Source organism: Strix uralensis, chromosome 4 (genome assembly GCF_047716275.1).
Source record: "Strix uralensis isolate ZFMK-TIS-50842 chromosome 4, bStrUra1, whole genome shotgun sequence".
NCBI classification, from domain to species: domain Eukaryota; kingdom Metazoa; phylum Chordata; class Aves; order Strigiformes; family Strigidae; genus Strix; species Strix uralensis.
Genome location: NC_133975.1, coordinates 126,025,207 through 126,039,109, shown reverse-complemented (window position 1 = coordinate 126,039,109; position 13,903 = coordinate 126,025,207). Strand labels below are relative to the sequence as shown.

General features: G+C 44.2%; 1 protein-coding gene across 3 annotated transcripts in view; it reads right to left on the bottom strand.

Annotated features, from left to right (window-relative positions):
- The window catches only part of BRF1 (BRF1 general transcription factor IIIB subunit), a 181,262-nt gene that overhangs the window by 65,863 nt on the left and 101,496 nt on the right, over window positions 1-13,903 (bottom strand). For all 3 annotated transcript variants that reach the window (XM_074869047.1, XM_074869049.1, XM_074869050.1), the window contains 4 exons: window positions 10,667-10,793; window positions 9,053-9,092; window positions 8,871-8,963; window positions 7,899-8,177 (listed from right to left, as the gene is read on the bottom strand). In XM_074869047.1, the coding sequence (XP_074725148.1) occupies window positions 7,899-8,177; window positions 8,871-8,963; window positions 9,053-9,092; window positions 10,667-10,793 (539 nt within the window). The remainder of the gene's footprint in view (window positions 1-7,898; window positions 8,178-8,870; window positions 8,964-9,052; window positions 9,093-10,666; window positions 10,794-13,903) is intronic.

Sequence of the window (13,903 nt, the reverse complement as noted above, 5' to 3'; positions counted from 1 at the left end):
TGCCCAGGTCTGTGCTCCTGGACATTTCCACCTCCCTAAGCCTAAGCCTAGAAAGAGCAAATGTCAGCAGACCTGGACTTCTCCTCAATGCAAGGGAAAACAATGCATAAAAACCTGCTCGGGCTGATTGCTTCTACCTCGCTCCATTAAAAAGTAGTATCGATGCAGCAGCACACGTGTGTCAAATATCAACACATAGAATGATGTACCAGATCCCCGGTTCAGTATGTTCCACCTCTTCTCCCAGCTGCACATCTCTGAACTGGAGACACAGCCCTGCTGCCACATCCTTCTCCAAAGAGCCTGCAGCCAGCAGCCAGCTGAAGCAGCAAGAGAGGAGATAGCAGCTTTTTTGCCTTTTTTTCCTCAAGCAAGAGAGGATGAGGCCTTAAGCGGCTGGTTAGCCTCATTAAAGAGCAATGTAAGGCTTTTACACTTCTCAAATTGAAAATAAAGCTGATTTTCCGTCATGCTTTTATTGGAGGAATTAAAGACAGAAAAGAGACGTTGCCCACTGCCACTCAGGCATCAGGATGAGGCAGGAGTCAGGCAAAAAAAAAAATCCAAGCCAGGAAAAGTTTTTACAGATTAAATACATTTCCCGTTTCAGACTAGAATTTTATGAAACAAAAAATAAGAAAAAAGGAGGAGGACGAGGAGGAGGACGAGGAGGAGGACGAGGAGGAGGACGAGGAGGAGGACGAGGAGGAGGACGAGGAGGAGGACGAGGAGGAGGACGAGGAGGAGGACGAGGAGGAGGACGAGGAGGAGGACGAGGAGGAGGACGAGGAGGAGGACGAGGAGGAGGACGAGGAGGAGGACGAGGAGGAGGACGAGGAGGAGGACGAGGAGGAGGACGAGGAGGAGGACGAGGAGGAGGACGAGGAGGAGGACGAGGAGGAGGACGAGGAGGAGGACGAGGAGGAGGACGAGGAGGAGGACGAGGAGGAGGACGAGGAGGAGGACGAGGAGGAGGACGAGGAGGAGGACGAGGAGGAGGACGAGGAGGAGGACGAGGAGGAGGACGAGGAGGAGGACGAGGAGGAGGACGAGGAGGAGGACGAGGAGGAGGACGAGGAGGAGGACGAGGAGGAGGACGAGGAGGAGGACGAGGAGGAGGACGAGGAGGAGGACGAGGAGGAGGACGAGGAGGAGGACGAGGAGGAGGACGAGGAGGAGGACGAGGAGGAGGACGAGGAGGAGGACGAGGAGGAGGACGAGGAGGAGGACGAGGAGGAGGACGAGGAGGAGGACGAGGAGGAGGACGAGGAGGAGGACGAGGAGGAGGACGAGGAGGAGGACGAGGAGGAGGACGAGGAGGAGGACGAGGAGGAGGACGAGGAGGAGGACGAGGAGGAGGACGAGGAGGAGGACGAGGAGGAGGACGAGGAGGAGGACGAGGAGGAGGACGAGGAGGAGGACGAGGAGGAGGACGAGGAGGAGGACGAGGAGGAGGACGAGGAGGAGGACGAGGAGGAGGACGAGGAGGAGGACGAGGAGGAGGACGAGGAGGAGGACGAGGAGGAGGACGAGGAGGAGGACGAGGAGGAGGACGAGGAGGAGGACGAGGAGGAGGACGAGGAGGAGGACGAGGAGGAGGACGAGGAGGAGGACGAGGAGGAGGACGAGGAGGAGGACGAGGAGGAGGACGAGGAGGAGGACGAGGAGGAGGACGAGGAGGAGGACGAGGAGGAGGACGAGGAGGAGGACGAGGAGGAGGACGAGGAGGAGGACGAGGAGGAGGACGAGGAGGAGGACGAGGAGGAGGACGAGGAGGAGGACGAGGAGGAGGACGAGGAGGAGGACGAGGGCATAAAGAGACTTCCTCCCCTGAAACACTCGGGGCAACAGGACAGCCAGGCTGGTCAGCCAGGGGCTAAGGGCATTCATTCACATGGAACATGGCCAAGTAAGGTTTAAGAGATGGGTCTGCTCTGCTCAGCTCAGGAACCCGAACCCTACTCTCCAGTACCTTCTCCTGACCACAGCACCCACTACTCTGGGGCAGCTCTTTTTGACCAAGATTTCTGAAAAAAATTACATACATTTTCCAATAAGGAGTGTCTGTACTGATAAACCAATCCTTTGGAAAATTCCTAAAACATCCACAAATGTTCTAAAATTGTATTCACATGATTCAGCTTATGCTTTCACTCAAATTTATCTCCCTGATGGCTCTAACAAGCTGCAGGTTTCTCTCCAAAACTACTCTCTAAATTTGTTTGGAAAACTTTCAGCCAAACTATATGATTAGTTTTCATCCCTTAACCTTCCTAGTTACTAACGGCACGAATATGGAACTAGTTTATAGCATTCCTATCCTTTAATGAAATGCAAAGATCCTGCATGAAAAAAGTGTACACAGATTTTACAGTAACACATACACACGCAATACTCGTGTGTGAGTGACATACATAGTCAAGTAAGAAAATCATGCCATATGTAATTCATATCCAAGACTTCAGGTATCAAAAAACTGCATTCAAAGCAGCTGGTGGTCTCCTATTACCATGCTGGCTGTAGCAAGCTCTTCACATCTCATTAACAGCATAATGAAGGCTCAATCAGGGATACAGTCTATCAAGACTGCCAAACATAGGCATGGAGAGGCTAGACTAGAAAGATTAGCTTGTACCAAAGTTTTTATTGGTTAGATCTCAAAATTGGGAAGGAGCTAGTCCGGCCACAGAAAATATTTTCCAACGAGCAAACAGCACATGGAGACAAAGATCAAACCCTCAAAGTGCTCTGAAGGCATCACACAAAGAAAGTGGCACCAGGCAGGCCACAGACAGTGCCCATTTCCACAAACGGGGCTTAAAACCACGAAAGCAACTGCAGCGTTGAAGCTGGAGTCAGAAGAAGAGTGATCAGGGTGGGGACACACACTCGCACTGATGACCAAGTGTACTTTGCATACGTAACACAATTAGCACTAAACTCAGCAGCTTTATTTCTCATGTATGCAGTAATTATGATTTAATAGGGCTTCACAATGTTCTCCATAATTACTAATTATATCTTTTTGTATACTTTATATATTTTCAAACAGTTGGCACTGATGTACTCAGACAAAATCTGAGGAAGAAAGGAGGATACTAGAAGAAGAAACCAGCACACAGAGGGTGTCAACACCCATCTGTTGATGGAGTAGCAATGGCGAGAGCAGTGAGCCTGCCCCCCGTCATGCCATAATCCAGGTTGGGATCCCGGACGGGGTGAACAACTCTCCTTGGCACACACAGCCACCAACAGCCATTCTCCAACTGTTTTCAGCCTGCGGGCCCCTAAGCATCCTTCCACAGCAGCTCAGACCCTGCTAGAAATGTCACGTTTCTGCAAGCTTCCCTGGCTGCAGTGCTGCTGGCACTGGTCATCTGCTGATGCCAAAAAAAAAAAGGAGGGGGTCATACACACATGCATTTTTCCTTGCTGGGTGAAGGAGATGAGTCTGCTCATGGAGGGATCAGGGAAGCCCCAAGGGCAGAACACTGTATGAAGCAGGAGCTGTGGGGGATGAAATCCGAAGGAAAAGAGTAAGACCCTGGAGGATGAGCTCATCCCTGTCTCGTATAACTTCATCTTTAGCCACTTCTCACATCCTCCTTGAATAAGAAATTGAAAAGCGCTGGTACACAGGGACAACAACTATTCGATCAATGAACACTGTCTGCATGGGGTCTTTAACACCCACCAAAATCAATGGTAACATCTTTCAACCTCAGCCCATGTCAGATTATGCCTGCAGCAGTAATGGAGGCATAAATACAAGGAGCAATAAATGAGCAAACTATTAATTGTGAACAAGCACAAAACCCTTGTTATGTATTCTTTGTGAAATTAGCAGCAAATGCAGTTAGCTGGGTGCCTAACCAAACACAAGATGGTACATGCACAGTGAATCCTCACTGCAAAAGCCGCTCATTTTCATGAGGACGTGCAGGAGCGTGTTACCACCCACTTCACATACATTATTTGAAACTGCTGCCCTAAATGACTACATGTGAATTTTGATTCAAAACAAAAACTAAATCAGGTCTCAAACACTACCTAGATTACGAAGGGGAAGTTATATAAAGTCAGTTGGTAACTTACACCCTGTATTTTACCTTTATCTCTGTTATTATCAGACCTTTCTCACTTTTAGCCCTGGCCCAGAATTAAGTTTACAACTTTGGATTTATGTGGCATGAAGAGATGAACTGGCAGTGTACAGCCTAGCAGTGTGACATGGGAATGACAGGGTGACAGCCAGCAAACATTAGAAGGACAGAAACACCAAGAAAGATGATAAATTATTTGAAGTAGTATAAAAGGGACATAAAAATAAATTGCAAAGGGAAATTTTACACCAAACAATGTTATTTCTTGAGAACAAAGTCCATGATATTTGACTGTGGCAGTCTCCTGAAGGAAACGGTGACTTGTTTTGAGGAACTGCAGAACCAGAAATAGCATGTAGAATGTGGAGAGGATGCTGGGATGCTGCACAGCCAGGAAAATGGACAGAATGATGTACCCAACCTCCATTTCTGAAACTGAGATCTCACTATAAAGCACTTTTATCATGAAGAATTAGAAAGAAGCAGTTTGCCAAGACTCAAAACAGATTTCAGCTTAAATGCCTCTGCAAATTAATGTACTTTGTAGGAAAAACCCAGTCAAATGTAGTGTTTATTCTAAGCACATTACTGCCTCAGACTCATTAACCCGGTACCTTACATGCTCTCTTTGTAATGCAAATTTGCTAAAATACTATGCTTTCCATAAAACATTCATATAGACAAGCTCACACTGCTCAAATACCAATTTTAAGTGGAGCAAAAATACACTAAATTTTTCTAACACTCGGGCTCTGCACCTAAGTCTTATCTGCATAAGCAGTTTGTGAGAAACCCGCTGCTGTTGCTGCAGCCCCCATGGCACAAAGGTGGAAGATTTCCCAAAGCAGCTGATGTAAGCAATTATAAACTGAATTACCACATGTAAAAGCCAAATGAAAAGCCTTTGTAGAAGGTACCTACAGCTGAGGTTTTTTTGAGGAAGAGAGATCATTAGAGAGAGGAGAGGAGACACCCTGCATTTAAGGAGGCCAAACACTGCACATACCACACCTGCTTGCTGAGCTCCTATTCAAGAGCCACCGGCCCAATGACGCAGTGTATCACCATGAGGGTTTGCTGGGAATCCTCACCACATAGCACCAGGCATGCTGTTCCCAACCGCTGCACTGACCAGATGTAATACACCCATCCAACCACATGTGGAGCCCAGTAGGAGATACAAAATCATCCTGACGAAGGTCTCCAGACCAACCTGACCCAGATGGTCCTCACAGTGGAAGATGACTCAGGGTTGGAGAGGGCTGAGGGAAGGGAAAGGTTCCTGGTTTATGACTTACACAGCTGTGAAGAAGAAACAAAACATCACCTTAACGGTGCAATGTTATGACGACTCTCTACTTTCTCCACAGACTTTGAATGTTCATGTTGGAGCATGAAATACTATAGCAAACCTATGGCCAGCTGATATTGACAATATAATTTGCACTAAACTGAGTTCAAATACACAGGATAAATATCTTTCCCTCTTCCCTCCACAGGTACCAACTACTTTTGTTTCAAGATGATCTATAATTGTTCCATCTTGGATCAAACTGAACAACTGCTCTCATCCTGTATTTAGTTTTGAAAACTGCCGTTTCTTCTTCAGACTTGAAGAAGGGCCCTGGAAGAAACCTGGAAATTGTCTAATTTTTACAAGTATACCAGTTGGCCTGATAGAAGAAGATACTACATCCAGGTACAAATCTGTCCCAGATTTCCCAGAGCTATGAGGCAGAACTCAAGACACCACTGCCTGAGGTGACAGAAACATCTATGCTGGTTTTCATCAGGGTTCAGAGCCAAGATGCACAGGTGACCAAAGGGAGGCATCTTAACAAAAGGTTTTCTTTATTCTGCATAATAACGTGCCAGCTGTAAGCCAGGTGTACTTCCCAGCCTGTGTGCTAGACCTGGTTCCTGACCATCCAAAACACATCGAGGCCCCATTACTGCTCCTGAACCCAGATGACTTCCTGAAGGAAACCACGTCCTCAGGGGGATGATGCACACGCACACCATGATGCGGCCACACCACGCAGACACCACGTGACAAGGGCTCAGGGACTGGGAACCACACCCCAGCACAACTACCCTGCAGTACAGACATAACCAAAGTGAATCTGACTTAACATGAAACTTCTAAATGATTAAAATAAATTAGCAGAGTAACTGGGGGGGGAAAAAAAAAAAAAGTTTGGGGCAGGATCTACAATCAAAATAAAACCAAAACAGTAATTTGGCATATGAGCTTCACAACATCTTAAGAAAATAAGTACTTGTTCAAACACCCACAATGATTTCTCAGATGCATTAAAAGAGATTGAACATACTGAAACCTATTTGGTTTTGAAGTTCAGTTCATTTGGCACATCCTCCACTTTTGAGAGAAAACAAACACCAAACGCAGACAAGCCACAGCATGAGCAGTGATGCACTCTCCTGCCCACCTGCCTGAAGCCCGACTCAGAGAAACATAGCTGGCTATACCAGCTTAGTTTCATCTTTAAACTCGGTCCTCAGCCTGTCCATTAAAATGGTCAATAGCAATACCAGCTGAGAAACGTCCATCACTGGGAACTCATTTTTACAGGTCATTGGCTAACCAGACAACAACAGCTTCTAGCCATTACTGACCTCTCTTTGACATGAACCACTGATTTCCAGGAGAAAGATGAGCCACGAACCATCCATTTTCTTAATTGTAATTAAAAACAAAACCAAAACCACTCAACTGTTTCTATACGATTTCGTTTGTACAAAATACAAACGTGAGATCATCCTGCTACATTTCTGGAAAGCAAACAGTAACATAATAAGAATCTGAATGCATTCAGTTCATCTATTGAGGCAGGGAATACCTTTTTATAAGTAGGTGCTGTTGAACAGAAATTAGCATCAGAACAGTCTGGATAAGAAAACGTTCTGCAGCATCAACCCCCAAGTAAGGTGACAAAACAGATTTGGACAGGTGTGTCTTATAATGGAAAAATTAACTGCGATAAAGAAAAGAGTAAGTGCCCTTTAGATATGTTCCATTCTCGGAGTTATTAAGATGCGAAGGGAATTAAAAAAAAATGCCATCTCCATAAAGCTCAAACACACGTAAGAAAAAGCAAACAAACCTGCCTGGACGACTGGTTGCCTTAATGACTCTGGCAAAATTGGCTTCCTTAGTTGATCAGTCCTGCTCCCACTGTACTATACAGAGCTATATGTTACAGACAGATCTGGGAGTTTTAAGAAAAATGGAGCAAAACCACCAAAACACACACCAAAGACCAGTTATTTCCTCTTACAAATGTATTAAATATTTGCCATTTGCAAAGATTCGCCATCAGAGAGACAGACTGCATCATCTCTGACTCCAGTAAACTGCCTCCTGAGAAAGTCTGCCTTGATCTAAAATTCTCATACTTTGGTTTTAATTCCCAGTCATATTTACAGGAATCTGCTTCCTCCAATTTCCTGATTGAGACTGCACGGCTTGAAATATGCCCATCAGCTATCATATGACTGCAAATCTACACAACTAAGAGATGCACATTCTCAGGCTTCAGAAAATAATTAGGCACTTCAGATATTCCTGCAGCTTGCTGAAGAGCAGATGCCAACGACCAATATCAACAACCAAGACCACTGGTCCCATCCAGCCTCACAGCTCCTGTACCTCAACGTTACAGTGATTCATGGAATTGCTACCACACTAACCAGCAAGATACATAGAAATTACACAGTAAATCCACAACTGGCTGCATGTGTCCAGTTTCCACTCTGAGCTGATCTCCTACTCACCAGGCTCTCGGTCCTTGGCGGATATGCACTCTTTTATGGACTCTGTTATGCCAAGACTAGCTGCAGTGGGGAGCGGGCCAAGCAAGGATTCCAGCGCAGGTGGTCTTACAAGGACTTCACTTCCATTTTTGCATTCCCCATCTTCATTTTTTTTTAACCTATCCTTCTCATGAAGTTCATTATAGAAGTCCTTGTTTAAGTGATTAGCAGCTGCTTCCAGTTCCTCATCTTCTGCCTCCTCCTCTCCAAATATGCTAGAGGTATTATCGTCTATAGAATCTGTAAGGGTAGAAAAACCCCAACAGATCATTGCATACCATCTGTTACAGAAACTAAATAGAGTGGCACTCACTTAAAGAATAAAAATCTTTAGAGAAAATCTGTAGAAGGAATACACAGTATTTTAGTCCAATGTATGAATACATAGTTTCCAGATGCCCTTCAAATTCTTTACCTTGGCTATTAAAATGTATTTTTGTGAATATAGCCATCATTTAAAATAGAAGTATTGTGTTAGCAAATTATGGCAGGTAACAGGCCTTTGTGAGAGAAGCCAGGTACTTACTGATACAATTACAAATGAAAAATAGCCAGTTCAACCTGCACAAAGCCCTCGCGTATCACTTAGTCAGCTGGGGGATTCGGTGACAGAAGGGTCTACATACTGGTCCACTGCACTTTCAGTGATGAAAAGGAACATTCTCAGGTGCCAATGCCAAGCTTATACTGCACCAGGAAAGAAAAACAACTGAAATCATTAACAAACTGTAATTGTAATGAACAATGTAGTTGTTTTGAAGACCAATATATGAACCAACTAATTGGCAGAGAGAATCCCAATGCAATAGAGATCTTGTACTATGCAAGCATATATATGATCACATTTATCACAATAAAGTTCATACACTTAAAACTGCCTGCAAGATCTGAACTCGTTACGATTTAAGTAGTCACAAGACTTTATAGACTTACCATCTTTAGTGAAATTTGCAAATACGCCTTTTGCTTTTGGTCTACTGTTTTCTAATTCAATCTCTATTTCATCCTGATAGCTCGATATTTCACCTGTGGTGATGAAATAAAAATAAAACTCAGCAATCGCTGATGTAATTTTGATCAAATGAGTGATATGTTACACTAAAAACAATTCATACCTTCAAAATCTTCCAGCTTTTTAGATAGCGCCTTCTCAAGCTGAAACGAAAATAAACAAAATAAATGGGAAATTACTAAAAGAACCCCCCAACTTTGTAGTGTTTGTGAACTGTATATCGAGACAGAGAATGATAGGGTATTTTAAAAGCAATAAGCAGGTTTCGAATCCCAACTCAAATTACTTTGTAGTAAATTACCTGTCTGACACAGGTAAGACAGACAAGTTTCAAAATCCTGACTGATTTCAAATGTTATCTCACCCATCTCTATACTTCAAAAGGAACCTTCACTCTGGCAAGCTGCAAATAAAAGGCCCCATTCTTCAGCAGTCAGACTCTATGGCTGTGCCTGTAGATGTGAGCAAGCGCAAGGACAGTGCTGAAATTGCAGTGCCTGGGCCAGACGTAGCACACGCAGTGGCGGAGTGAAGTACTGACCTACAGCACCTGCCAGGCTCTTGAGAGCATCATAAACACACCTACAGACCTTTAAATGATAGCATATTTAGGACAGTAAAAACAAAAACCCTGAAAAACTAATAATGTAGGAATTAGCTATGACAGTAGTAAAATCTTCTCCTCTGGTGCCAGCTTTAGCTCATGCTTTGTAAAGAAATTAAGCCACATGAGAACTAATCTCTGTGGAAGCAGGTGTTGTACCACACAAAAACCCAGCAGTCTCATTAAAGTAATTGGCTTATTGTTTTCATATGTGTTTTAAAAAAAGTTACATGTAATGGCACTTTTCCTGACCACGGGTATCACCTTAAAAACAGTGCAGGGTTTCTGATCCAATTACAAACTTACACCTTTGCAACCCTGATTCTTGCTAGCCAGGGTGGAAGAGTGCATACAGCATATAAAAGAGAAGCACAGACATTAGGACAGCTAAACAAGACCTCCATGCCCCAAGCTCAGCTTAACTTGTCACATGAGACCCTCCAGTTTTGTAAGGACAAAAAGATTTGATGCTTCGGTAAGAGGTCAAAGCACAAGAAGGGAAGCAAGCATAAAGGAATAACAATGCATAGTGTAACTGCATCAGCTTGCAAAAGGGGGAGCATCTGGGCAGAGTGTGATGAGCCCTCATCTACAATACAGAAGTTGTGGGCTAATCACCAACCACTGGTGGCCTGCAAAACACAGAAGCTCAGCTGGTGCTCGTTTACTCAGCCACCCAGACATCCTGATCTGCACTAACAAGAGCAGTGACTCTGTACTTCCCGCAGAGGCTGGCTAAGATGGTAGACATACTTCGATCTCTCATCAGGGGATGTTTAAAGCTACATTTGAAGCTACATATCTGAAAAAGCATGTCTCTCTGGAGGAGTGAGTAAAAATTATATAGGAGAAAAACTTTTATATATATATATATATTTTTTTTTTTTTTTAACCAAGAAGCTATCCCTTTGCCAGTAAAACAAAAAAATATCATTTAGTTAATGGGTATCATATGCACTAATACTCACCCTTCTCTTACGAACCTCAAAATAAATGTAACTAAACCTTATCAAAGGCTGGTCAGTTAGGATTCGGTATTAACTGATTCAAAAAGGAATATACAGAGGGAGGAGAGAGGAAAAAAATACAGAGAACATCCAATTCAGAATTCACCTGCTGTATCTTCAACTTTTTTTGACCAGCTGTAAATGAAGGAGGATCACATTCTTCTTCCAAGTCAATCTTCATAAACTCATCTATGGTTAGCTGACTTGTTGGTGTATCTTCAAATTCTGTCAACCTACCAAAGCATACAGCACATTACCATAACATCTTTAAGAACTCCTTTAAATGTAACAAAATGTGTCAAACTGCTATGTTACAGAATAAACATGTCAACCCTAGAAACTCTGGCTCAAATACAGACTACATTAAAACTGAAGTGATACTAATTGTTTTATGTGCTGCAAAGAAAGTATCTTTTCATATCACAAATTAGCTTTTGATTTATTAGACTATGTAACACACACTTTTTTTGATGAACAAAGACTGAACAGAAATACCGCTGCCCCTATGGGCAATTAAGTATAGACTGACAAAACTAAGAGGAGAAACGCAGCTCATTCCTCCTGTCTCATTGTTTTTGCTATCAACAGCAACAACAAAACAGACTCACAAACTAAAATATCTGCCATCATAGTTTAGGAATATGCTCAAAAATATTCCTGATATGTTAGCATAATTAATTTGTGCAAAGCAAATGTTAAAGTAACATATCTTCAGCAGATGGGAAGAGGGACAAGAAGCAATCTTCCCGTGACACACAGGAGCAGTAGGAAAATAAAGGGATCATCTGCACATTGCACAGATGGACAGATGAATGCATGTAATTTTACTATATACTTTTTATTTGTTTAATGTTTGCATTTTAAAAGTTCCTACTTATGTGAGAGATAGGACTAGCTCCATGGGGAATCTTTCAAAGGAACACAATCTTAAATGACACTGCGTTGTCAAAACTTCATCCACAAATTTCAGCATTTTATACAGGTGGTTGACAATGAGCACATCCATTTTACAGATGGAGAAAGTGAGACAAAAGGTTAAGTACAAAGCCAGGTCAGGAAATGTCTGGCAGAATGCTTTCCTGACGGAAAGTGCCCTTTTAATAATATCAACATTTTCCATGGGAAAATGGCAATGATGGGTCTGCAGCTGCTTCACTGGAATATTCCCATCTTCCATAGGAAGCAAAGCTGACAACAGCTTCCATCTGCAAAGCTAGGAAACTAAAAATGGTGATTCAGTACTCCCAGCACAGGACCTTTCAGTATTTCTCCCCCCCTAAACTCAAGTCGTGGTTTTCTCCTCTACCACTGGTTGCAACAAAGCTCCTTCTGAAGAAGGAATTTTCTCTAGGACAGAAATTCAGTTTCCAACCAACTCCAGGGTCAAAGCCAATAGCACAGGGCCACACTCTCTCCCTATAGCCTCATTAGTACCTGTCTTTCTTTTTTTATGAACTGAGGAGCAAGACAAGACAGCCCAAAGAAAGAGATGTAGGCATGCTGTAACTTCAGGACACTTTGCTCGGAGGTGCCCTGCTCCTGGAGCACGGTCCGCAGGCCACGTGTGGCATCTCCTGCTGCAAAATGCACGCAGAGAGCTGGGCACCTCTATGTAAAACAGCAAGCAGCATGCTGAGCCCAGGCACGGCTACGCCAGCCAGAGTTAGTGCTGCTGAGAAGAAGAAAGCCTCTGAAACCTAGTCTTGCTTTTGGAGTTCAGGCATCTCCACAAAGCCCCAAATTAGCCATGTATTTGAGAGTGACTGACAGCCCAAAACCTTCCCTCAGAGTGCCAGGGACCAGCTCCCTCCTCCTCTCTTTCAGATCAAATTGGAAAGGAGAGGAGGATGCTGTTGGCAGCAGCGGCACCCAGCTTTTAATTAACAGACTAGAGATCTTTCTCAGCATTAACGGGCTTCCAGCATGCATTACCCACCTTCCAGGAGGAAGCCTCATCTATCAGGATAGAGGGAAAGCCTGGCTAGGGCACTGTTATTATTATTTTAATTCACGAACCACTTAATGCCAAACCCATGTATCATTTTAGGACCATGGAACTTCCCAGTCACCATCATTAAATTCCAGTCATCCATCTCTCCATGTATGAATCATGCACTCACAGGTAGTCCCACTTCAGCAAGACTTTTCCTCCCAACCAGTCTCGCCTCATTAAAATATTATTCTCCTCCCACTGTAAAAAGCCAACACGCACTTTGGCAAAGACGCCTAGTTTGTTTATCCCATGCTTGCTCTGAGTTTGAGATGAGCCGCCAGACCCAGACCCAGCCAAAACAGCAACACCTCCGGGCATGCGGAGCCACGTAGAAAACACCAGTAACAAAACCAGTCGCTCATGAAGCAAGGTTGGGATGAGATGACCGTGCTTGGGTTTCAGCACGTCTCCTTGCAACTACCCAAGGCTCTGTCTGTCCCTCTCTTTGTCCATCATGTCGTGTGACTCATGCCACGTACCCTGCACCCACCAGATGTTAGCCCATGGGAGAGACAAGGTGACGACTGCTGGCATGAGCTCTGGCTCAAGCGCCAGCTTCAGCCCTGAGCTCAAATGGCAGCACAGGTCTCTCCTAAGACCTTCAGTGCACAAGGACAGGGCAGAACCACGTCATGTTTGCTGGTGGTGCTACCAAGGAGTTCAAACCCACAGCACAGCACGGTTCAACCATCCAACCCGGTCACCTGCATCTAGTCCTGTGCCCGTGCCCTCCTCCTCCTCAGTCCTGATCCAAGCCAAATGGGACAAGGGCTGACCACACGGTGGTGAGGGCTGCCAGGGTCACAGTGTAGGCACAGGGTGGCAAGCCCAAATTTAGAGCAGCACGTAATTTCTTCACTTCTCGCCAGTCTTAACCACAAGGCTCTAGCCTTCCTCCTGAAATGAAGAACATCCCTGATGGTCAGGATCACAGCTTGAGCATCATCTCTGTGGGAGAGTGAGCTGTTCACTCAACAGTTTCTCCTTTAACTTGATATAAATAAATACCTGCATTTGCCAACCACTTGCCTGCCTCAACATTTCACATTGGCTGATATCCTGTCTACATATTTTTAAACATTTCTTTAATTTTATCCAGTGTTTGGACACATGCCACCAAGGCAACAAACTGATGCACGCAGCAGTCTACACTGCATGAAACAAGGTAACTTTACTTTGGCAGCTAAGAAAAACTGACGCAACCTTAATTATAAGCACAATAATTTCAGGGGCAAGGGAGTGCCCTCATGAAAAAAAAAAAAATTAGCTACAGGCTATTTTTTAAGTCCCACATAAAAATGATATCCAAGTTCATTTTGCACTTCTCTTAATCTAAAAAAATCTAATAAG